The sequence below is a fragment of the Bombus pyrosoma genome, linkage group LG12 (genome assembly GCF_014825855.1).
Source record: "Bombus pyrosoma isolate SC7728 linkage group LG12, ASM1482585v1, whole genome shotgun sequence".
In the NCBI taxonomy this organism is placed as follows: domain Eukaryota; kingdom Metazoa; phylum Arthropoda; class Insecta; order Hymenoptera; family Apidae; genus Bombus; species Bombus pyrosoma.
Window position 1 is genome coordinate 5,969,509 of NC_057781.1, and position 26,445 is coordinate 5,995,953.

The window sequence follows — 26,445 nt, forward strand, 5'->3', positions numbered from 1 at the left end:
AACTCGTACGTCGAGTACACGCGCGCAAGAGGTCAACGATCCGAGCTGGCATAAAAGCGTTAGATTTTTGCGCAAAAGCCCGCAGATTCGTTGATAGCGCAGTCACCTTTGCGCTTTAAGGAATCTCTGTCAACTGCAAGAAAATAACGGGACGTAAACTAGTAACAATACCCGACCCCCCTTGCGACCGCCACGGCGTGCACGTATTATGCGAGCATTAACTGTTGGACGATGCGGCGGCAGCGTGGTCTTCTCCCGAAGTCTACGAGAACATCGCTGTCGAACGGGCCAGCGTTGCCACGGGGAACGGAGAGACGATGGAACGATAGAAAGAAAGAGACGAAGGGGACGAGGGGGTGAATTATTGCCCGAAGATTTCGCGATCGCTTCCGATAGTCGTGGATTCCATCGTGGCTATCGTGGCTGGTCGGTTGCCTCGTCGCCTGCCTTTGGTAGCCGTGGAATCTTTCGTCGTTTGATTGCTTGTCGGATTTTCCTGGCCGATGCCAAGAGGACGATAGGGATAGGCTCGTTAGAGATACGTTGATGCTCGAATATATTGCAGGATTCGAGTGATTTAACGGCTACACCGGTTGGATAAACCGACACGTTTCGTCGTGGAAGACATTCCTCCCTTCTACATGGCATGTCGTATCAGATAGCGTGGGATTTCGGTAGACAGCCACCTGCTGGGTGTCGCGTTGGATGCTAATTAAAGGAGATTTTGCGAATGCATAAATTTGTTAAGTAACGATTAATTCGTTAACTCCCTAAACGATAGCTCGCGTCGAACTGTTTCTCGTTAATGGTGGTAGCGAGTGCAACGACCTTTCGTGCCGATGGAAATAGTTTACAATATTTTAACTTGAATTTCAACTGAATCGAATTTCGTCGATATATTCGATGCAGGAGCAAACGTGATTTCGTACGCGCAATTTGGACGCGTTCTCGATGATTCGTCGAGTCGAACGGATCACGCAATCACGATAATAGCGATGCAGCTGGATCTCGAATTCAGCAGAAATGTGAAAACTGGGACAGGTGCAAAAGTAGGATCGTCGAAGGAGTCATCCTCCGTTCTTGCGCGTCGAACGGAATTTATGACACTCGAACGGTTCCACGATCGCACGGGGTATGATTTCACGTGGCTGGAAATCACCAGTCAGCACCTACATCTTTCTGATTTCTAATTTCGATTTCCCATCGGATCTGGGTAAATAGGCAAATAGCCGCCCACGCGATACCCATGGATGTACACGTCGATTCCGCGTTTCGTCGTTCTTCGTTCGCTCTTATCAAATCTATCGTAAAATTTGTACTCGATCGTCGAGAAAACCGATAATCATATTCACCTATGGCTCGTAAACAATCCGCGTACATAGAAAAATCAGGCAATAAACCTCGCTCTTCGATATCCCTTTCCATTTGTGATGTTCGATAGTCGTCGTCCTCTATCCATAAATTACATCGCGTCATTACGTATACCGACGAACAGACCGGATTTTCCCGTAACGTATCGATTTTCCACTGTCCATAAAAGCTATCTAAAGGAGCCCGCACACAATCAAGAAGCATCGCTGACAGAAAGATCGACCCGTGTGGCGGCAACTAGTAGCTGCGGTATCGATCGAGCAGTATCTCGGATCCAGGACGAACGTCGGTCGATCGTTTGGAACGTGGGCTGGGCTGGGCTACCTTCGTGAAGTGGACACTCCCGGATCTTTGAGTTCTCTCCGAAGAAGGTGTCGTCACCGGTCGCTCCTCCGTCCGCGTGCTCTTCTCCGAATTACGTAACCTCCAGCGTACGTACGTGCACGGGTTGGCTGTATATATGCGCGATTGACGCAGGCTTTAGGGAAGGGAAGGGAAGGGAACGGGGACGCGACGAGGCAGAAAGAGGGGAAACGCGCGTACACGCTTCGCACGGGCGCGCGCGTTCGTGCTGTTACGTACCGCACCTTCGTCACGAAGAACGAATAAACGAACGTACGGACGGACGTATGGCGCATCGTTGCGTTCTAAATCGACGGACGTCGGTGCATTACGTCGGCGCAAGCCGTGCATCTGCCGACCATTCAGGCCTTTGTCTCCCGCTAACGTGGGCGTTGCGGAATATCTATTGTCGGTCCCGTCTCTATGTGGTTGCGCTCGCGAGCGAGCTAAGCGACCGCGGCGCGCCGCTTCGAAAGCGTTTGCATGATGCTCACGATGCATCATCCCGCTGGAAGATCCAGCGAACACGCCGGTCGCGATAACGGGAAGGGTAATATGTTCGACGGACGTGTGAAACATGGAACGTCCTGTAAACTCCCATTTGAAATTCTAATTGGGGAGGCTTCTAATCTGCGCGGATCGCTTCGCTTTGTTCCACGCTTTCGTAATATTTCGGTGGTTCTTGCGCTTTGCGGTAGAAATCCAGTCGAGATATCGCAGTCAGATATTGTCGTTGGAAACCAAGAACCAGATAAGAATTTTAGATTGATATCTACAACGTCGGGGTCCTTTAACTCTTTAAACTACGAACACGGTTATAACGATGTGATGTATCCAGCTTCGTTGTTTTATTTTTGCGTTTCGAGACGACGATCTATAAAGATCTAATTTAAAAAGGGAAAAAAAAATACACGTACGTAGTATTCAAAGATTCAATTTCTAGTTCTACCTCGAATAGCTTCAAAACGCGCGAAGGAACAACGGAAATGGGATTCGTCGGTAAAATCGGGACGACGATCTTGATCTGGTCGAAAGCGATACGTTACCGAGCGTGGACTGCGCGGCTCGCACAGAACGGCCAACATTTTGGAATCCCACGGCGTAGTCGTTGGCAAAGCACGGATCGCTTTTAGAGGCCTACCCAGTCCACGTTTTCGCCAATGGCATTTTAATCGAGCGTCGGACAGCTGGAGATCCCGGGTCTTCCTCCGACCCCTCATCCGTGTCGCCACCCTGCCAGAACCAACGCATTCTTCTTCATCGTTTCGCGTGACTCGTGGCTGCGAGTTTTACGTCTACGAATTTACATGTCGACCAGCCTGCCGCAACGAGCATCGCACGAGGTGTGGCCACACCGACACACTCTCTCCAACGCGCGCGCGTGTACGCACGATCAGCATGTCCGGTTTGAAAATACATGCGTAGTCATTTTTTTTCGAATATTAAAAGAGTTGTTTTACTTTAGAAGAAGAAATACGGCGTTGAGTTTTATTTACGAGACGTTTGGCGATAAAGATTTAAATTAATCTTCGATTCGAAATCGAGGTTTTTTTAGTGGGAGCAGATGCCTTTTATTACAGTGATTTTATTAATAAATTTAGATGGACTCGATCGATTAAATAATTATTCGAACGAATCGCACGGACGACGATTAAACGAATTAAATTCTGTTTTATCGTTACAACTAGATATGGTACCTGGACGAACTGTACACGCCTATGTCGCCTATACGCGGTTAAGTTTCGCACGTGTAAGAGTCGTCTGCTTGTTAAGTCGTCGCGTATATTTTCAAACGTTAACGCACACAGAAACGCGGCTCTATCTCAGCTCCCTTCGTTTCTTTCTCACGGACGTGTACGCGCTCGAGCAAGCGCGAGACGAACGCGCGTTGCCCGCTTTACAAGAAGAGCCAAGAGGGGAGGGTTCCGGCGCAAAACACGTCCGAACGAGGCGCGTCTCGTTCGATTGTGCCTCCACAGACGGAATTGCTTTGTCGAGGCACTCCGGTGGCTTTTGTCGAAGGCATAACTCCGACGATTCACACGCGGCCCACGGATTCTCGATCGATGATGATCTTTCCTGTTCGGCCGCCCGCTCGCGCGCATACCTGCACGTGGATGTTTGCAAGACTGTGTGTTTGCACGATCGCGTTTACTTTCCTCGTCGATCATAGTCCATTCGATGGACCAACAGGTGGGCCTTGTTCGATCCTTTTTCTTGTTCCTCTTTTCTACATTTTCGCGTTCACAGGCTCTCCTCGTTGCTTTACGTACGTTTTACGTGGATCTAAAGGTTTTCAGTTTGAAACAAATATGTTCGTAGAACAACTTATCACTGGTAATAATAACTAGATTCGGAATTAATTTGTCAAATTTTCGTCGCGACCGCTGCGTACGAACCTCTTTCTCTCGATTCTCCTTCTCCTGCTTCGAGCTTCGTTTAATTCCGAAGAGACAGTCCTAGGAAACTCATGGTCACGTCCACTCGAAATCTTGCGCAGTCACACTCTCCATTCACACGATGATCTCAAGAACTCTTCAGTCACACCCAACTTTCTATCAGCGTATTTCGTTATCAAGCATTTTTCACCGTTCGAGAATTATTTGACAAATCCTAACGACTCGAAAGGCACTGCGTCCTGATTTTCTTCCGTGTTTCACGTTCCTTCGACACCTATCGCGTTTTACTAGAATTTCCTTGATCCGAGTAATCTTCCACTCAAGCCGGAGACACCCACGACCACTTTCTACTCTACTCAGACTCTAATCTCGCATCTTTTGTCGCTAAATCCCCAACCGTTACAAACCTCGCGTTATTTCTTCGATCGGAGTCAACGAAGCCTCGTCGGTTCTTTCTAGCAAACAAGTACCTCGTTCCACTGCGAAGAGGATCGACAATCATCCCTTACGGTGTTGCACGGTAAATCACAGCTCGGCTGCGAAACATCGCGAAGATGTATGACGCGAGATTGTAGATGTGTTTCCATTGTACGGTCCCCCGAGATACGCGAGATGCGCGCGGTGTGTTCTGAAATCGTTGACGCGCTTCGCCGCATCCTTCATCCGTGTTTTTCTCGGGCGGCCACCACCGGTAAATTCGATTGGCGAACCGGAGGCGAGCCGCATCTGGTCGACGGGGCGCAGCCTGTTTCCTCGCGATCTTAGGCGTGCGCGATTCGTCCCGGTTAGCGGCGTAAGTACTCGTTACCACGAGGAAGAGGAAGGTGCCGCATAAAACGGCAGGATTTTTTCTCGCCCTACGAAATATGTCGAGTCAGTCGCTTGCAGCCTAGCTCAGAGTCGTAACATCTGCCGCCGCTGATTGTTGAGTACCGTACGCGCTAAGCCGCGAACGAATAGAGGCGCCGCGAGTGTTGACCGCGTGTCGTCTTCTTTCACTGCCGCGGGTTTTATTACGTTTCCTCGCTAAATCACACAGTCCGAGCTGGAAGTCGCAGTATCTTTCGTGGTCTATTCTATACGTATACGCCGTGCCAAGCGAATTACACGTTGAAGGGAGAAAGGATCGCAGTACGCAAAAAGTCGAGGCTTGATTTCGCTTGTTCGATTTTGATAGGCGATGCCTCGTTCCAGTCGATTCACGACATCGCGTCGTCGTGTCATGGATCGTCATCGCGGCGAAAAAGAAAGAAAAAAAGAAGAAGAAACAGCTACGTGATTGCCGATTCACCGCTATCCGCGTATAGACACGTTCTGTTTGCCGGGGCTCGTCGATTGCTGGTAACGATCGGTCGTGACAAAATATTCTTTCCGACGCGACGTGTGGTTAGCTTCGCTTGGTATTCGCGATGCGGTCGATGATGGCGTGTACCACGCACTTTCGCACGTTTGAACGAGTAAATCGAGTGCAAGATCGTCGATCGATTATTGGCATTTGGGTTCGTCGATAAGATGGCAATTGGGACGATACGCTTTTGCTTTGCTCCCTTCTGCTCGTTTTTGCGAGTTTCAGATGGAATCTTCGTGGAATTGTTGATTAACGGTAATTACGGTAATTTATCATAAGAATGTGGATCGTGCGAAAGAAGTTATTAAGCAGATAAACTAACCTTTAAAGTAGAAGAACCTGCAGATAAAACCAGTTTAATATCAAAGATCGCTTCTCGCGTCGTTATCGAAAGATCGATCGACGATAAACTTAATTTTCGACGATAAACAAAGTCAACCTTATTTTATCGAGAGTTCGCCTTCATCGAGGATATCTCCCCTCCGTTTTTAAAACCGTAGCTCTGCTCGGACGTCCATTACCGATTAGAACGAAACGAATCGAGAGGAATGTGATTTATTATCGATGGTTCAAGAGCGGTATCGATCGAAGTGGTACCCCCTGCGCGGTGTACACACGTCATAGCGCTCGTCTCATACGGCTCAACAACTGCCCTGTCCAGGAACGTCGCTCTCGCGGCTCTAGACTTCGTTCGGATTTACATGGAGCGCCTGCCACTTAGAAATCGTACGGTTACGCACAGGTGGTTCTATTTATACGATCCTGGCGTCTGCACTTTCAGTCTCGTTCGAAGCGACCCAGCCTCTCCAGTTACATTGTGCCTGTTGCGCGAACCAGCGCAACCTCTTCCAGCCGATGACGATAGATCGAGTTTAGTTGTTATACTACGATCACGAAATTTGCGTAACAACCGGCTATTTTGCCACGTAGGTCGTTACAAAATTTGATAGATGACCAAGTGTTTAACGCATTGCGCACGAAAGACGAGATACTTCGTGCTTCGTGACTTTGAGAAGGAAAAAATTGGCAGGGGATGACGAACGATCGGATATCTTTACAAACGATCGCAATGCGTCAAGATTTTACATGGTTCGTATTTGTTCCACATATTCTTCACGCGAGGATATATAGAACGATATTTATTCGGTTATGAATTTATCTAGGAGCCAGAGTTAGAAAAATACATAGATTCTGTTTTAAACTCTGCTCTAAGATCTGTTGAATAAGTATCTACGTATACGAGGAAGCCATAGATAGGATTTCTTCTACCGCTAAATCGGAAGATTACAAGCGTAATGCTTTAATCCCGTGTAGGTAGAATTTTATTTGCTCGCGATTAACACGTTCTCGCACAGAGAATATACTTTGCCCCGAAGTCGTGCGACTCGATTTTTAAATTATTTAAAATTTCCTGAGCCTTCATTAACATACTATTGCGTTACCGTATTTCGTGATATTCTTCATCGATCATACTTATGTCATCAAATTTACAGCACGAATTTATACTAAGTCAATAGAACGAGTAAAAACAACGTTTCCATCTCTCTCGGTGACTCCGCAGCGGACTTTCTACGAGGCTCGATCGCGAGGGATCACAGAGTTCGGTCGAAAACTGGTTTCGTTCTGATTTTAAACGGGAGCGAGACACAATCGTACGGCGATTATGATGTCGTACGATATTGTACAGGCTGACTGACTATCTTTCGAATTATAGTATAACGATTGATCGCATTAATTGCATCTTCGCGGCAGCGTTGATCCGAAATTCCGACCATGGCACCTTTCCGTTCGTCGATTAATCATCGGCGAGGATACGACGGACTGTAATTAAATATCATCATTCGATTAAACGTAGCTGTGGACGCGGATGCCTGATTCCCGTGTGTTTATCCGACCTCGGCGCGGCCAGGGAAGCCAACAAGCCTGCAATTACTCGAAACCGCACCGGTGCGTCGACGATCGATCCCCAAATTAGGTGATTGACAGTTCTGGACGCCTGTGAAATCCCGGCAACGCGGAGATCCGCCACGCAACCTTCGATTCCTTCATAGGCTGCCACGATGTTTTCGTTCGTTTGGAGGAGCGTTTGATCGAACAGCCGGTTCGTTAAATATTTGTTCGGCGGCTGTTCCGCCTAACAGCTGCGTCGATTCTTCGGTCGACTTGGTCCGTGCTCATTGAATAAACGTCAACGCGCGTTCCTCGTTTCTCGGAACGTTTTACTTGATAAACTGATTCGCATAGTTAGCGAGAAGGAGGCCAGCCGAAAAGGCCGTTTCTATTTGGAGAAAACACGAGGCTTTCTATTTTTCATAATCCTCTCAATGAAGCCACCGATGTGCTTTTGCTTACGTGTTTCATTGGCTACGAAAACTATCGTTCGTAATGTTGCGTTCGACGCATGGACCAAGGAAACCATAAAGAAGAAGGAAACGGCGCGTTCGGCGCGAACAAGCGGATTTCGTGATGAATCCGCCGCGTGATCGACGAGATCCTTTAAGATTCATGGCCGGACTCTGGGACCGAGCGGAACGTACGGGAACTTGGACGTGGGTCGAGACGGTAGTCGAACGAGCCAGCTAATTTTCTCTTTCTTTCTCCGGCGCATCGTGGCTGCTATTCTACAGCCGCTACGCTTTTAATTGAGCCCCGATCGGTACGCTATCATTGAGATCTAAGCGATCCTGGCAATGACCCGGTGACCGTAATGATCACGTAACGATCGACCACCGCGAAGTTAGATGAGATAACGAACCGTGATATCTGGAATCCGACTTCGTGCAACTCTAAGTACCGATTCCACCGAGAATCGAATGGAAGTGGAGGATAGTCTGGTCGCGGCTGTCAGCGTTTCCGTAGATCCTATCTCAAGGCTCGAGATAGTTCCGAGCTTCGAGCCGATCTCTTTCTCGCTCCTTGCCCCGTACAACGTAGAACGGAATCGATCGAACTCAGGGATCGATCTCTCGCGTCGACTCGCTCGTAGACGTTGTCGTCGAAATTGATTCCTCGGAGGGACGACATCCGAACGCGGTGAACGTTCTCCGTGATTCTCGAAATCGTTAATTAATCGACGACCGCGAACCGCTCGATCGGATGCACGCGAACGAATCAATACAGCTATTTGTCAGTGTCGTATCGGATCTACGCTGCTTATTGGCAATATCGGATAACCATCTCGAGGCGTTTAATTATGTCGGTTCGCCGATGTTTCATCCGGACGTCAGCTGTGCACATACGACGCTTACATCGATGAATTCCAGGGTGCTGGTCGTACGTAGACGCGAGCGTGCGCGCGCGTTGGGCTGTGGCGACGGGCGTCGCTAATGGAACCTGCAATAAGCAGAATAGAAAGCAGACGACACGCGAATTGCGGTCGGAATGAATTCATCGGCTGGGTCGACGAGCAAGAAGAAAGAACGTGGTTATTGGTTCCCCTCCGGTTGCCGATTGGCCGATGTCAGCGGCCGCGGTAGCACCGGCGCACAATTTCTAAATCTCTAAATTACAGGCGGACGTTTATTATCGGAAGAAAGGCACTTAATTTGTACGACCGACTGCTGTTATAAAAGAGAACCGTTCGTTCGTTAAAACGTTCCTGAAGCGGCGTTGCGTGCCTCGTAAATAAAAGGGGAACGGAGGTCGTCCATAGCGGAGCACACATTCCGCCCTTGTTCTATGATTATCCTCTCCACTTGTTTCTCGCTCGGATTTCTACGGATATCGTTGGCCGGTGATGGTACTTTGGCAATCTCGTAACGTAACGAAGATACTCGTTGATTGGCGACTTTTTAGATACCTCGTTGCCGGCAAACCGATGATTATATCTAATTTATTCCCATTGGATCACCGAGATATCAAGGTTCTTAATATTTTTCTTCGGTGCGTTTTTTAGAACGAGATCTTACAGAAGTTGCTTTTTAAGGTGATTCTAGAGGAGAGCGTTATTTATCTTGATCTCGATTTATTTATTCAGAAGGAAGCCCACAGTTTCACCGCGTATAGAAAGTTTTTGTTGGATGGCGCGTATCGATTTACGGTTCGCTGTTGCACCCGTATCACGATACGTCGAATTATGTAACGTTCCGCGGCCTGCAATCTCCATCGAGAGATCAAAGTTTAAAGTTTAGAAGATCGAGATATTTAAAATCTGAAAGTTGTGACTCGACTGGCTCGAATCGAGCCAGTATCAGTGGCTACCTACCGCTACTAAGTCGTTCTGTCTCGATTTTCGAGTTCAAAAATGACAGCGCGATTTACAGCTACGTCGTAACTTTATAAGAATCCAGTAGGTGTAATTTCCAGCTAAATTACGATATGTAATATCAGTAAGGTAATCTTCGACGAATTTCTGATAGAAGCTTTACTATACCGGGACGACTGTTCGCTACTCTCGTTGATTAAATTAAACGGAATTCCACACTTTAAGCTTTTCCATCTCGCAATCTAAGATTCTAACGTAACAAGAAGAACACAGTGTTTCCAACACGCGAAAACGTATTTTCACGCAGCGTTCTTACGATATTAGACCTTGTAACCGAAAGAAATGGCGCTGTTATGTCGTTAACGGGATACCTCGATGAGAACGGTATTTTTATAGCCGAGGTTATTGGTAATGGTACAGCGTCTCTTCGTTGTACCACCGCGTTGGTCAAGAATAATGTTTGAAAACTCGGCTTCTTACCATTTTCTTTGTCGCGGTTGTTCTGTCGAACAAGTTTTTCTTTCGAGTTAACACGATCGACGTCTGTTTGCGTTCGATCGAGGATACGTACTTCGTACGGAAGCTACTACATATTAGCTACCGTGGTACACGACACGCGTGTACTTTTACCACGTCACTGCCTCGTCTAATGCCTCTATACGCTTTTAGAACAACATTGGGAATAGATCGGATCTTGACGTTGTATTACAGCCGTACGACTATTAGTCTAGCGACAATCGGACCTAGATAAAATAAATATTGAACCGAGTCCACCGGAATGGAATGCGTTTGAATAAATAGTGGCTCGTTATCGCTCGACCAACTAGCCTCGCGTTATACTGAACTTTCAGCCGAAGCGATTTACGTCGCAGACGTAACGACGTAAACGGAATAGGGTGGTAGCGCGCTGCTGTTTTCGACCGCGTCTTATCGAATTAATCTTCGTTATTTGTCGGTAATCCCGCGATATCCTATTGACCGTGACGGGATATCAGCGAGCAAAGGAACGTAGCCGGCTACGTATTCCAGTTCTAATAATAATGGTTGATTATTTCTATCTTTTCTCTCCTTTTTTTTTTTTTTTTTTTTAATCCCTCTTTCAATTGGCCCCTCTAATGACTCTCATTCGAGTTGGACGACGGAACTACGAGCACACAGAGTCGGACACGCGGTTTCGTTTGATAGGTCGAAGCCTTCTCTATTCGAACCAATCAGTAGTATTCTCGTTAGGTTGATTTATTGTAAAAAAGCGGCGCGACTCGTGTATCCAACGGGCTCGCGTGCTACAACTATCTGTTTTCAACTGATCGTGGACGTGACTTCATTAACATTTGATTGATCAACACACTGGGGAACTACTGGATTATAATTGAATTCCTGGATAGGATAACCGTTAGCGCGACTATTATTCCTCGTCGACGAGTGCGTGTTCTCGATACGCGTCGCGTTTGAAGTTATTACGCGCAAGAAAGGAGTATGTGCGCGATCGCTAAAAGCGAACAAGAGGTTCATCGACAGAGACAAATAGGAGGCATCGGCGTGCACGCGAGAAAATATTAATAGTACCGTTGTCTAGTAATAGTAGTCTTTATCTCGGCGTCGAAACTAACAACGGCTGATAACCGAGCGTACAGTGATCGGTGGTGGTGGTCTGCAGGCTGGCGATCCATCCTCGAATATATAAGGGCTGGAAGCGAAACACAGGCTTGGGTCGATGTGCATCGCGGAAATTCGCAGGTTGCAGGATTCGTAAAGCTGTCGGCGGCCGACACAAGTCACGATCTTTAAACATTCTCGTCCGCCAGGTAGCAATAACGAGCCGATAGTTCTTATTGGCGTTTCTGCTTCTATCGTTCCCTCTCGGGTTGGCGACGACCGCGGCGAAGCCAACTGTTAACCGTCCTCGGCCCGTTCGCTTCGATTCTCCTCGCAGGCGCTCAAATGTCATTTCCAGTGCGGCACACGCTCATTGTCCGTTCAGCGTCGAGGTTCGTGCTTCCTTATAGAGGATCCCAACTCTTTCTGTGCGGCACCGACACCGACGGTGAAAAACGGCGTTGCAAGGCCGTTTTAATCGGCTTTTCTTAGGATATCGCCGGCGGCCTGCCAGTGCGGTGCGGTGCGGAGCGGCGCGCAGCCAAGTGGATACCACCGGCGCCATATCTATATTCCATCATTAGTTTCGATGCCGCGTAACCGTTTGGAAAAACCGACGTTACCACGTTCGCCGTGAAACGCGCCGATGTTCACCTTTCGATCCGACGATTCTCGTTTCGCGTCTCGTTCTTCCTTCTTCTTTTATTTCCTCTCGTCACCTTTTATTCTTTTATCTCGTTCTTTTATCCGTTGTACGTAAAATGGTCGGGTCTCTCTCCTTTTCTACGTCCAGCTATTCGCATTTATGCACACGGCTACGACCGTTTGTCCCGCTCGAGCGCGCGCTCTCGTCCTTCCTCCTACATACGAACGATTACTGTTTCCTACTCTTTTCATCGCAAGCGACATTTTTGTTTAATCAAACAGGTTCCCGGTGGACTGTGCGCCCGCGAGACGCAGGCTCACGACTTCCTGCAGCCGGACGCTGCCCACCGGATCGTACGGTACATTTGAATGTCAACGTTGAACGGACCGACGACTCTCTCGGCTGTTTTAACTTCTCTAGTTTTACCCGTACATGTTTCTTTTCTTTTTCTTTTCTTCTTCTTTCTTCTTCTTCTTCTTCCCTTTCTTTTTTTTTATTTTCGATCTCCTCCCACTGGTTCACCGGCGAAGAAGCTTGCCTCGAGGTGTCCGGATGCGTACATTCCACCTTTTAACGTTACGTCCAGTTTCCACTGGACGATTCCTCTTCTCGGGGATAGTCGACTCGAACGGCTCGAGCGCGTTTGCTTTTTGCCACGCTTTTTTCCTTTCTCTTTCCATCTCCGTCTCGCCTATTCCCCACCGGCTACGAACGATACCGCGACGTGTAATTACATTACTTTTAGGAGCGTAATCTTCTTGTTCGGCTTTTGATTAGCGTTCTCCGGCCCCTGCCCAATTAGCGATTACACGGCGCCTTAGCGCGTTTCGTGATGCTATAGGCCAGCTGACGATAATTGGATGGTAATTCAGAAACGCCTAATCCCGGCACATCGAGTCGACGTTTTCGTCGCGTGTAATTAATCAACTGGTTGCGTGACCACTTATCGGTCTTATTGTCGATACTCGGTTACGGTATCCGCGCGTATAACAAGATTATTGTCCCCGCGATCGCCGCGTCTTGATTAACTCCGGCGAACGGCGGCCAATTTGCATGAGAAAAAAAGCTACGTTGTTCGATTTCGATCGTCTGTCGGAGAACCGGAGAACCATTTATCACGTTCGGTTCTTTATTTAACGACAGCTCGAGTAAAAACAGAAATTTTTATTCCTGTTTCACGTCAGCATGCAAATATTTATGACGTTAAGATTTCATTTTAGAATCGTAATGTTATTACTTTACTCTCCCTCTCTCTCTCTCTCTCTCTCTCTGCCCTTTCAATTCGAAGATTTCATTTTCTCGCTTTGCAAGTATGCACTCGCATAGATATCTCGTTCTTTTTATTAACGAAAGATCGAATTATATTATACATTAGCGAGAACTTTATTTTTCATTTTTCGTCTCATTAGCTTTTCTAAGGTTAAGTGTCGTGAGACTCGTATTTTTCTTTTTATATATTATTCCCGTTGATCTTGATGATATTTTAATTGTACGTCTTTCGTATGTGACTGAGGATACGAATAATTCAAATAGTTGAAGATGATAAGGTTTCCCGAGCGTGTAACCGAGTCAATTCCCGATATTAATGCACGTTCCCACCATGTTATCCGGCTCTTTAATGACAATCGTAGCTCAATCGTAGCGCGTTTAAGGCTAGCCCATTAAACAACGACCAGGTTATTGATCGTTCCTTTAATGTCGCATCGCTCATCGACTGCTTCACCACGCATCGTCGCATTTTTACGTTCCCCGCTCTGCTCTTTTTCCCTACCGGTCGACCGTGGTCGACGAACGGAAATCTATTTCCATGATATCCTCTGATGGCCGTTTAATCATCGCGGGGAAGGAAATTGGCCTGATGGATCGTCGATGCCGCGTCGATTTATCAACGCGAGACGCTCTTGTCGCTGGCACGGCGTCGCGATCAAATGGATCGACGTAATTTCTTTTACAAATCCGCATTACGTATTCGACGAACGTAGACCTCGAGATTCAATATTCTTGCACGATCGGTCAACGTTCATTCACATAATACTATTAGCGAGAAACCTTCAGAAACTCAGCACTATTAACATTCGTATAATATTTGTTATCTATTAACACGTGATCCTTGCGTGATTCATGATAGTCGTTAGAGGTAAAAGCTTGGATAAAAGCGTTTAGGATTCAGCATTAGAGCTCGGTATTCGACAGTTGATATTTTTCAACTAATTTTATTTTAAATCTCCAAATCGTCTATGTTAATAACACATTAACATAATTTATCATTGTGCACGTACACGGATCTACGACTATAAATCAGGATAGATAACCGTTTTATAAAAGTAGCCAACGGTTCGCCTAATTTCACGCGGAATTTACCATTTGCTTTGGACGTAGCTGCTGCTCGCCATTATCGATTATCCGGTCGATCGTCGATATCAGCTACCACGAGAGGACCGCCTTGGAACGGTAGATCGAATGACTTGCAATCAAATTTGTCGTTCTGTCGGATCGATCGGCGGAAAGATCGAAGTAGGGTGGATTTCTTGGAGCACGTACGACAAGATATCGCAGGGACACGCTATAGCTCTCTCACGGCTAGGGAAAACTTTCGTTTTTGCACGCCTGTTAAAATCAATAAACCGTACGTTGTACCGTTAACGAACCAATAATTAGTCGCGGGGTAATGAAGTTCGCGGCGGGTATCTCGACGGGGATTAAACTCTCGTTGAATTAGTGCCACCGCAGGGAAGAGTTTCATAAACACCGGTAGCAGATCGTTCGAAAGCATATCGATGGCTCTGCGTCTCTCTCTTTCTCTCTCTTTCCCCCCTTTTCGCTGTCTTTCTCTTTCTCGCTCCACGGCGCTACATGCATTATGCTTATGAAGTGCCTTCGTGCGTGACTTATTTTCCTAAAGAGGCTTCTGCTCAGCCAACATGAGACAGTGAATTCATGTATTTACGTTAATACCATCGAATGAAATTACGTCTGACGTTCAGCCTGTCGCGATCGTATCATTCCGATTCGGCTTCCTGCCGTAACGTTTTTAAATTACGCGATTAGATCGTTTGTTTTGCGAATGCTCGATCGATACGATACGATAGAAACTTTGTTCCTTTTCTGTTTTATATAACGCTATCGGTAAACTTCCCCTTTTTAGATTTACTGTTCGAAAATAGAAATATCATTCTCATCCGGATCCTACAGCACAATTTTGCAATAAAACACGATGTCTCTGGTTTTCAACGCGACTTTTAATTCACGCCACCCTTTGAATCGTATCGCAAGAACTATGATCGAATTAAAAGGTAGATTTCACGGCGAATAAAGTGGCCGGCTCGCAAACGAGCGGCTCGAGCGTGACTGATTTCGAGGCCGAGGCTCGGTATTCTTCTTTCCACGGATGAATCTGGTATGCCACGAGGTATCGTGCCGCATAAAAGGACCTGGGTACACGCCCAGCCGCATCTCACGGGACCAGGGGCCATGGCTATTCATACGTCGGCCGCACCATAATGCGTTGCCCACACGAAGGCCGTCGCGCGAGAACCGACCACGTGTGGGTGAGAAACGCGCGCGCAGGTATTTCGTTCGGCGCTTCCTGCTCGTTTAATCAATGACATCTTTAAGCTGCTAGACGAATGGCAAAACCGAGATGGCGAAACCACGCGTTCGTGTAGCGGGTTGCATCGTCGATCCTCGCCGTGCCCTCCTGCCTCGAAAGTGGATCCCCCTTCCTCGCTAGTCAAACTGCAAATCTTCGACGATGATGAGCCTGCTTAGCTGGCCTGAGAGCGATAGTAATTAACACCGAGAAACATAGAAAGAGCGATAGAAAGAGAGAAAGAGAGAGAGAGAGAGAGAGAGCGCGCGAGAGAGAGAGGAAGACAGGGAGTCTTTAGCGCATGGGATAATTAGGAAATAAAACGTTATTGCGTTGGTTATATAAGATACGAAAAGGAATAATCTGAAAAGAAATAAGTTCATTCGCGATTCAGCAATTGCAGAATGACGGCGGAATTCATCTCAATTTCAGTCTCTGTACGAATTTTCGATACATTAAAACGATATAGTTTTCTCTTCTCATCTGGCGACGGAACAGACGCTGGACAAAGATCCGATCCCATTGATCCTTTTTGGTCTGTGGAGACAGCGTAGGACCTGGTGCAATTAGCCGGATGCATCGGTCTAAACAACCGCGACGCGATTCCCTTCGGTGCAACCCCGTCGCGACTTTCACCAACACGTCGCTTCAGTCGCGGCACGTAGCCGCTCACAGATGCACTGGATCTTGCACCATCGCGTATACACGCGCGTGTACTCGCGCACACGCTCGCATGCGCCCGACACAAGCATCTTTATTGCACGGTATATTCACACTAGGCGTAATATCTCAGCGCGCGGACGGCGCGTATAATCAATGACATCTTTACGAGGAGGGCGATAAGCCGGCAAATTCCACGAGAGCAAACGCATCGTGGAAAACGACGGAACAAGGAACGGTGAAATTTGATAGAAAACCAGTGGGATCGATCGGAAGGAGAAGAAGGAAGAGAAAAAGATATAGCAACGATGGTGGCAACGGTGCGAAGGGATTACAAATGGAAGAAGCGTCTCCGATACCGTGTGACGAAACCGTCGTTGTTTAATTCTTTTATCGCGCGATTTTTACACTCGCGGAAGTTTCAACCGTATCGATGTTACGATCAAAGGATTAATTCGCATGTACGTACGAACTTGTTCGACATCTCCTTCTTTCGTTTCGCCTTATCATACACGACAACGTTCTTGTACACGTCTTGGAATGGTTTCGCCGTCTGTTCCCTTATTTCTACTCTCGTGGGACCGGAGATCAAGCGGCGATGATGTCACGAGGCGTGTCTCGTATCGCGAAACGTGCGCAGGATTTTTGATCCCGGTATTTTTCTCCTTTTCTGTTGTTTCCCTCGTGCCAGTGTTTCGTTTTCATGGCCCTGTTTAACATCGACCACGAACGGTCGATGTCTTGCTTCACCCGCGAGCGAACGTGAACTGCGTTTCACCTGCGACCAGCCTGTTTTCGACGGGAACACCGGGCCTCGATCGTTGAATATATTTTTAGGAATGCGGGATTAGGGCAGAAAACGATCGGCCACGTCGAAGCCAATCCACGAATAAATTATTTATTAGGAGCTGGCGCGGTGAAAGGTAGAAAGCACGGTCCATCTCAGTACCTAGCAGGGAAAAAACCATACGATTTGTTGCGCAACGCCGTAGCGTGGAAGGATGAAAGTTACCACGCTGGTGGAGTCGATTTTCGCAAAAATAACGCTACGGTCGTTCCTCCGTTCGATTGGCGGCGTGTAACGACCACCGTAGAAGTTCTACGACCTCCTAATTGAATTCAATCCCGGTCGAAAAAGGCCGGAGCCACTGCTGCTTGGCCGCAGATGTCGCGGTAAAAAGCAAATTAACGTCGGAAAGAGTGATACGAAGGTGAGAAAAAGGGTTCGTTCCCGATGGAAATCGAGGACGAATGGAAACTGCGTTCGCAACGTTATGGGGACGCTCGTCCTTTCCTCGAATTAGCGCTTCCTTCACCGTGTAGTTCTCCGCTTTTATTTCGTCCGTTTCGCTTAACGAGCACCTCTCATCCCAAATAAGGGGACGAACGACCGGTGTCATAAACATTCCCGGCGCTCGAATTGAGCCGTCCGAAGTGGTTCCGTGTTCGATCGCGATTGACAGTTTCGTAAAAAGGCCCGTCCTTGCTGTAACGATACGCTGCAAGATGTATGATTCCGTTTCGAAGAACCGTGCCTCTAATTTGCTCTGTTGTCGTCGAAATGCGGGACGTGGTCGAACCATTTCGTCGGGAATTCGCGAGTAGAATTTCGGAGGAGTCCAGGTTTCTTTCTCCATGTTTCAAGACGAGGAAGATAAGTTTCGGCGTATCGATTGGGTATCAAGCTTTTTGCTTCCATATGATCGTATAACACCACTTTTAAGGAACTCATTGCACTGATTTCTTACCTGCAGCTTCGGATACGAATGGTCCAAATGGTAATTTTAATATGAAATATCTCGTAAATTATTTACCATTTACGTCCGCAACCATATATCAAAACTTTCATACCAGTAAAACAGTTTTACACAGCATCGTATAATCGCTTTTAATTGCTCGCTTCTATAGCTCGCGCAATTAATTACCATTGCATTTACACCTTGTTAACATTCACCGATGAATAACGCTACGAAGGTAACCGAAAGTATCGGCGATCGAAGGTCAACTTGGAAGGAACTTTGCACGAATCTTATATTATCTCGTTTAATACGCTCGGGCAATTCCTTCGACAATTATATCGCATAATTCACGCGATACGAACGAGGATGAGAATTCGATTGTCGATGGAGGATATAAATCGTGACGGAGATATAGTACGTTCGGCAGGTTGTGTGAAAGGGCCAATGCAAAAGAAGCGAAACAGGGAAGGTGGCCACGGGGCACGGCCACTCGGTAAATAAGGATAATACCGCGTTCCAAAGGTCCGTGCACCGTGCGCCGCCGGTTAATTTGGTCAGCCTCGATTAGCCCCGTAAGACTTACAGCGGCCAGCAAACTGATTTATCCGCGCTCCGCCGCCGCTACTACTCGCGCGCAACGTTAATGAAGACAGTTGTGCCGTTCAGACACGTACCTGCCTGGATCACCTTTGCTCGTCTGGCTAAAAAGAAGTCGGGTTACCCTGCGTTTTGCATAATCTGTTCGACGTCAGTTTCGAGCAATCAATAATTGCGGTGCTCTTAATGCGTATGTATTAGACGTGTATGCGTTCGATCAAGTGAATAGTTGCCGAGATTGGTCACGTGCAGCGAACTACTAAGTTGGACGTTTTAAATTGAGACTTGTCGTGCTTCGTTTCTTTAAATATGAAGTTCTTCGGTTACTCGCTCGCAGGTTGATTTCTTCCGTTTTATAACAGTTACTTAACGATACATCATCGCGTGGAAAAGTAACAGAGTTACGTTATTCGTAACGTTTGTACGAATTCTATTTCAGAAGATCTCATTCCAAGATATTATCAAATGACTGGAATTCCTTGCAAATCTGTTTTCAATGTCTTTCAAGTAATACACGATGATACATAAAGCAATCGTATCGTTGGGAATTAGAAAGAAAATACAGAAAGAAGTACCGGTGGTATCACAATATTTTTACGAGTCCAAGAGCTACATTCGTATCGTACATCGATACCCCTTTCCAATACGCAATTATCTCGAAACCGATCTTATCACGCAACAAGTTCGACTATTTCCAACGAATGACGTTATATCGAGGAAGAAATCGAGAGAAAACGTGTTGCAACGTTCAAGGTTATGGATCGATCGCACGTTACCGTGGACAGACTAATTCGTCGTCTCAAAAATTGCTCTATAAACACCCTATCTCCGGTAATGTCTACATCGGCTGTTAACCTAATCTCGCGCGCGTCAAGCTTGCATGGCCGCGGCGCGTACGCCGAGCCGATCGTAATAAAAAGAAACCGTGTATAATATATAATGGGCCTATCTTCGTAATAACTCGTAGTTACTTCGGCCACGGTAGATCTTGCCGATAATTCCAAAGACAGCCATAAGCCGGCCGTTGTGCACATGCTCGCCTCCGATCCTCTAGGAAGGCCAGGACCCGTCGACTAATTTATTCCTCGTACTCGACCCGAAACTCTTTGTATTTTATAGTGGCAACGTTATCCATCGATGCATCGATTTTTCCCGCGCCAACTATTTGCGGATCTCGCGTCGACGATTTTAATCTCGACTCGATGAAATCGTAGAAGGTGCACGGGAAATTCAAATGTCAAGGCTCAAGAACGGTATTTTTCACGGAGAAGATGGATACGCGAATGGAAATTGGTCGAATTTGAAGTAAAACCAGATAAACGAGAAACAGATGATCGCAAATCGATCGTCTCTATCTTGCGGAAATTTTGTTATTTCAGTGTCAGAGTATATCTCTTTCGGGAACGGAACACCAAAGAACTTGGAATGATTTCTGACTTTCTATAAGATTTAATTACTGCCTAATTGGCGACCAGCCGCCGGTTCAAGAAGAATATTCGTTTCTTCTGTCTTTCTCGTCTCTTCGACGTACACATCCACACACATCTGACAAATGAAAGAACCCGGTATCAATTTCCCTAGACGACGGCTCATTAAAAGTTATCGATCACTGCTTGCTAACGTATTATTATATTTATTAGAGGTCATTATCCATATTAAATTTTCTTAATTACGTTTAACCGATCTAATAACGTCTTAGGATAATGCGCTAGCCTATGTTCGATCTCTGCTGCTCTTTTGCATAAATTATCGCGGGGACAGCGACCGGTGTAACTCCGAGCTGGCAATGAATTGATCGCCGGCCATTTTTATCACGAAACATTTGTAGTAATTAAATTAATTCCGCCGGGATTCGTTCGGTCGTGGATTGCCTAACGAATGATTGATGAACGTTATATTCTCATTACCAGTCGCTACTGTGGGAACATATGTACGTATAATATGCAGTATATAAGCTGCTACATATGTTCCTTATATATCTCGAGCGTACCAGCATCATTAAGAACAGTTTACCCGGTCTTTCATTAGTCATCGCAGATTTAATACGTCGTTTGATTTCATCCGTAGAACAGCAGGTTCGCCGTCGTTTCGTTCCTTTTTTAAAAGAGGCTCAGGTATCGTAGATTTTGTACCGAGACAAATCGCGTGAAACGGTACATGGAAAGAGAGACGGATCTCTTTGCTGAATTCTCGTTAAAACGTATTGATTTACAATTCGTTATTGCGTACGCGTCGTCGTACATCGAATGAAGATTGCTCGGGAAACGAATGACGCAAGCTAACCGAAGCATATTGCGAAATTTAAGGATTTGCCTTCAATTTTGTCAATAAATTCTCCATTTGCATGTTAATCTTAGGTGCGTTGAATTTTCAAATTGTGGAACATGCAAGTTTACGAATTTCTAAAGCTTCAAGAATTGTAAAAACAAATCTCTAATTCGCAACTGTAGCATTTGCAATTGCACCGATAATCTTGTTGAACTCTTCCACCTCAGCATTGCGTAGAAATGAATATTATTTGCATATCATAATTTCAACAGATTTATTATATATCCGTTTGTCGGGAAATCTTAAATCGATCGTAGCCAAGTTCCTTAATTAGAACAGCGAGATTGCAAAGACAGCGCCATTTCTTTGCGTCGTGATACGCATGCCATAACGATTTCATTCTCGTGGCCGAAACTACAAGCGAACCTGCTAGACCCTTGTCCCCAGTCATGAATAACAAATGCACGTAACGACGAGTTTCCTGAAAACGAGAACACTGCCATGGGCGTGTCTCGCGTGACGAGTATCTCTTTTTTGAATCGATTTGCCGGTTCATTTCGCAAGTTCTTCCTATTCCAGACACGATCCGCCATTACAAACATCGAATTATTATCGTGAGCAAACTGCTGCTTATGTCAAATGTCGCGTGCGGTAGATTATTGCCGAATGTTATCGCGTTACCGAGAAAGTACGAATCGATAGTTTGACTAGCCGAACAAATTGAAATAATCTGGTAAGAAAAGAATGCTGATTCTTTGATACGACCAATCTATTCGCTCTCTTCCTCCAACCCTTCTCCGTTTTAGCCTTAATCCTCGAGTAGTCGATCAATTTCCAATTTTAATGAATCTATTTCCAAAGTGGAAATTTAAATTTTTCAGCGTCGTCGGTTATTTCGTCGATTCTCGCCGAGAAGCAACGTAGCCTGATTCCTCAATAATTTTTTACATTCCGCGAGATACGCTGGATTCTTTGTTTATTCAAACATCTTCATCTCGGTCGAGAGTACTTTTGCTTTTACTCCGCTGCATGGAATTGTAACACTAAATAAACGGACGTGAAACCAATCGAAATCTCTAACGTTCAAGATTTCCTTTCTTACGTAAAGATACTTCGCTCCGAATCTATTTTGAAATGCCAGAAACCAACGGATATAGACCAATGGCAACCGTAGCAGCCTACATCGGGGACGTTTTATTTTCTCTTGGCATTGTCCACGATTTGTTAACCGTGCAACGTTACCACTTCATCCAGTTGTCAACCGGATTACGTTATTAGCCGTGTATCGTGTCGCACGACGCGATACCGTTCGTTCGAGGCTGTACGGAAAGGCGGGGGCGGTGGAGGGTCGATTTTCATTGCTGATATATGCTCGAGCATTCCCACGTCTCGTCAAGGCATTACCTGGAAACAATCGTGCTTTCTCGGTGGTCGAAGCGTCTCGTCGCTGTAAATTTGATCTTCCGCCCGGCTGTTTTGTGAATCCGATACCGGCACGGATCCTTCGCGCGAGTACTCGTAGAATACAAAATGCCTCTTTTTCGTTGTCGCCCGTGACGACGACTTCTTCTCCTCCACCGAAACAGGTTGTATCGAAGGGTTGAACGGAATCGACGCCAGATCCGACAGCGTTCTGTTCGATAATTGGGCGATTTCGGTTTTTTGCTAAGGATGGAATTGAGACTGGAGAAAAGACTTTCGTTAGCGTGGATCAGACGAGTTTGTTATTAATGTGTCGAGCGAATTAGACGAGTTATTTTCTTGAACATTGAAATATCGGCGGAATTTAGATAATCATGAAAGAGGAAACCTATAACGTTGATACGTGCGCTTCAAGTGCGATTGTTGACAGTGGATTTATAGCCGCGTTTTTGCACGAATTCTGTAGAATAGGATGTCTCTCATTACTGTCGAAACTTGTTTCAAATCTTCTTTTAATCCTGATCCGAGATATTAATCCGTGGCAATAAGAATCGCAATCAGCGATCAGGACGAAAAATTCAAATGCAAGTTTGTGTCCGATGTCGTTCTCGCGTGTGGCACGGCCATAAATCTTGGCAAACGGAGGGAAATACGCGAGTTATTAAGCGCGACAGGCGAATGCCGATGATGATCTTATAATTACTCGGATTACAAAAACATAACGAAGACAAATCGACGAGTCGATTCCTTTGAAGTTATGCTTTCCCTCGAATCATCACGCTTGTAATCCAACAACTTGTTTCCACAATCTTATCTTCAATATGTTTTAAAAGCAGAGCAATCCTCGTTAACACGAGCTTACGTACAAATAATATATTCTCGCCTTTCCATGAGATTTAACGTAATTCAGGAAATCATTTGGATGCGCGAAAGTGATTTTGCTTCTCGTTCATCGCGTCCACCGATCGTTCGACAATCGAAGACGATCGAGAAAGTCAAACAACATCGGTGCTATAGACAGTGGGCAAGCTCTCGGGTCATTCGAATCTCGTGGGAACTGGTCGTGATTAGTCCACGTCAATAGCAATGCTAGTTATGCTAATTGCGCGAAAGCACTTGGGCCTGCTACCAGCATCGTGCTCTGCAGCAGATAAGCTAGGTACGAAGGTAGTACCTTTGGCTATCGATTTATCGGGCTCACTCCCTCGGAGAGGTTTCAGATCGGCCGCTCTCGATCACTGAAGCGCGATAACTTCGACCGTGGAGCGCGTGAATTTCGTTTCGCATTATAAGGCGATTCAGAAACGGGTATTTTCAACGGTATCCTCTATTTTCTTTCAAATGTTTGAATATTACAATTGATTATTTGTATCTTAATTAGTAAGGAATTTTTCATCTCTTCTGATCTGAAAAAAAGAAAAAAGACAAAAAGAAAAATTCTTTCATTTTCACACACTCGGCGGAACAGTAAAATCGAACAAGATTTAACGTGGAACTCGTCTCGCGTCCAGCGTGGCAGAAGTTCTAATTACACAGTCGGGTAATTCTAAATTCAGCGAATTAACATCTAGGCAGCCGTTGTTTCATTACATCGAGCCAAAGGGAAGCTCATTTTGCAAAATTGATTGTAGCGTGCATTAACGAGCACGTTCGTTTCTGTTTCAGGCGGCGGGACCACCGGTGCAACTGGAACCAGTGGATCTGTCCGTGAAAACTCCTGTGGTGTTGCAGGTGCCTCGGTATAGTCCAGCGGCTATAATTACCGCCGCGGCTAGAAGAATCCCTTCACCTTCGACGACGCCTACACCGCCGCCGCTCTCCATATCTACGGGTGAGTCGACGAATTTTCACAATGCATGCATACACCTATCCAACGCTAAAGAGATTTTTCGTTAATCCCAATTCAGAGTGAAAGATGCAAATATCGCAAGGGACAAATTTCTTTATGCGCATACCTTTAATTCTTTCGCCGCGATAAGCCAACAAACGTCAATTCGATATTTGTCGGATCGTTTAAAATACCTGATACGTTGTTAACATAGTTTTCTAATACAAGGGGTCGATAAGCATAGTTAACGCTTAGCATAGTCCGCATTGGGCCGGGGTATTCGAGTGGCGCGTTTAAAATTCCAACGCTCGCAACACCGTAGAATTACACATTATGAACCAAAGGCGAAGGAAAGCAACACTATCGGCTATCGCCTGTCTCTATGCGCGCGCGTGCACAGGTGCACGATCCTGCATACACCTATAATAGTATCATGGAACAGTCGTGGCTGGAAAGTGGCTGCGCTCTCGCTTATGGATAAAACCACGGAGATCTCCGGCGATTGCGCTTGCTTTATGGGTTAATTATGGACGATTTTTTCCACATACCGCTTGCGGACGAGCCCACCAACCCTAGCCATTCTATAGAAGATCGATTTGCTTAGCAAACTGCGTTTTACGAACGAGTCAAGGCTATACAAGCGATAGCTCGCGTCCTTGCGAACGCAACCGATTAACCGAGCTGCATTGCTACTAGGATTCTTGGTCTTTGGATCGTTAGTGATACAACTCGACTAGGTATAGAAAATTTCATATATTTGGACTTCATCGAATATTGTAATAAATACAAGAGTATGCAAACACTTTTTGTACTCTGTACGAAAGATCAATTCCAGATAATTGTTGAAAGTGACAGGATTCAGACATTTTGCTTCCACGATTATTAAAAGCGTGCGGGTGCTTTTAACTCGACGAGCGAATCTTTCCACAAATTTCATTGCATTTCATGTAAATGTCAAATAGAGAGCAGATGGTAACACTGTAAAAAAAGAAGAGCATTTCGAGGATGTGTAGAGCAGATTGTAGTACTTGTGTTGCGCTTAACGCGGTCGTAGAACGCGCGGAATTACCTTGTCCCGATAGCCCGTGCTCCGAAACGGTACGACGCAAAAAAAGGACTGGTTCCCGAAACGATCCTATGAGACCTTAATGGCCACCGGAGAACTAGCAGTTACTTAGGCAGCGGTAAAAAGTTGTTACGTTTGCTCGCGTAAAATAGCCACGCGATGTAGCGCGTTTAAACCGTTTGGGAGCGCGAAATAGCTCGGTCGGGGGCACGGGCCACGCCTCTTCTTTATTAAGTGTATCACCAGCTACGAGAGAAAAAAGCGTCGCAAGAAGGGTATAAAGGAAAAGAAGAGGCAAGCGTGCAACGACGCAGCGCTCCAGTCTGCTTCTGGCTAGCATTTGGACCCGCATTCACTTCCATTTCTGGATTAATGACCACGCACACCTGCACAAAGCGGAGTCCGAATGCGATTGGGGTCGCAACCCGTAGTCCTTGCCCCGGGGCATCGTTGTCCTATAGTCACCGTGTTCGTCGCTCGAAACGCCGCGAGAATACTTCTCCGCTCGAGGAGCACCCGTTCGCTGACTGCCGATTGGCAATTTGTCCGAGCCGTGCCGCGGGTCTCGTGGGCATACATGTTTGTAACGTTCAATGGGGCACCATATGTGACTCTTCTCCGAGATAAATCTGTTGGAAATTATGATGGAAGAGTGGGGCTAGTATTGGCAGATCGATGTTTAGAAGAAAGAAAGCGTCTTGAGGAAATTCAGTAACGATTCGTGAATCCTATTTACGATTGGTACATACTTATATGTAGTGATTTTGCTATACGATTTATTTTCCATGGTAGTTTTCTCTGGTAGCTTCAGGCTGATTCATCGAACAGATTCATACCGGTTTTGTGGATGAAAACGTGGATGGTTCATACACTTGCTGATACGTTGCGTTCAGCATTCGGTTTCGACGATATCGAACGAAAAATTATAATAATCGAAAATCTCGGCGATCTTGAGACCTGAAGCAGGGATTTGTAAGCAAGTAGAAGCATTCGAGTCCTTAGGAGGGCACCCTCGGTTTCCTTACAGTTGATCGGTTTGCGGCTGCAGCTGCCAGCGATATAATACAAGCAGATATTGAGCATAGGCTTCGAATGTCGAGCCTCCCCTTTCCAGGTTCGACTCGAGGCCGTGTATAACGGCTCGCGTCCGTTTCCTCGCGCGTCCATAAATCGCCGCTTGGTGGCTATCGGAAAATTCCGATCGTGCGTGGATACCATATACGCGAGCAGAGCTAGTCGACCTGTTGTGGCACTCGCTGCGCATTCAACAGCGGCTCGATTTCTGCGTTCAGGATGTCCGAAGGTCTGTTTACGCAACGAAAAATAAAACGCCTTGAGAATCGGCCGAGCTCATCCTCGTCGATCGGACG

The 26,445-nt window shown here is 46.3% G+C and overlaps 1 protein-coding gene across 3 annotated transcripts in view; it reads left to right on the plus strand.

The window, feature by feature from the left end:
- Window positions 1–26,445, plus strand: part of LOC122573568 (Krueppel-like factor 6) — a 292,071-nt gene that overhangs the window by 90,888 nt on the left and 174,738 nt on the right. For all 3 annotated transcript variants that reach the window (XM_043740110.1, XM_043740111.1, XM_043740112.1), the window contains one exon: window positions 23,847–24,012. In XM_043740110.1, coding sequence (XP_043596045.1) covers window positions 23,847–24,012 — 166 coding nt within the window. The remainder of the gene's footprint in view (window positions 1–23,846; window positions 24,013–26,445) is intronic.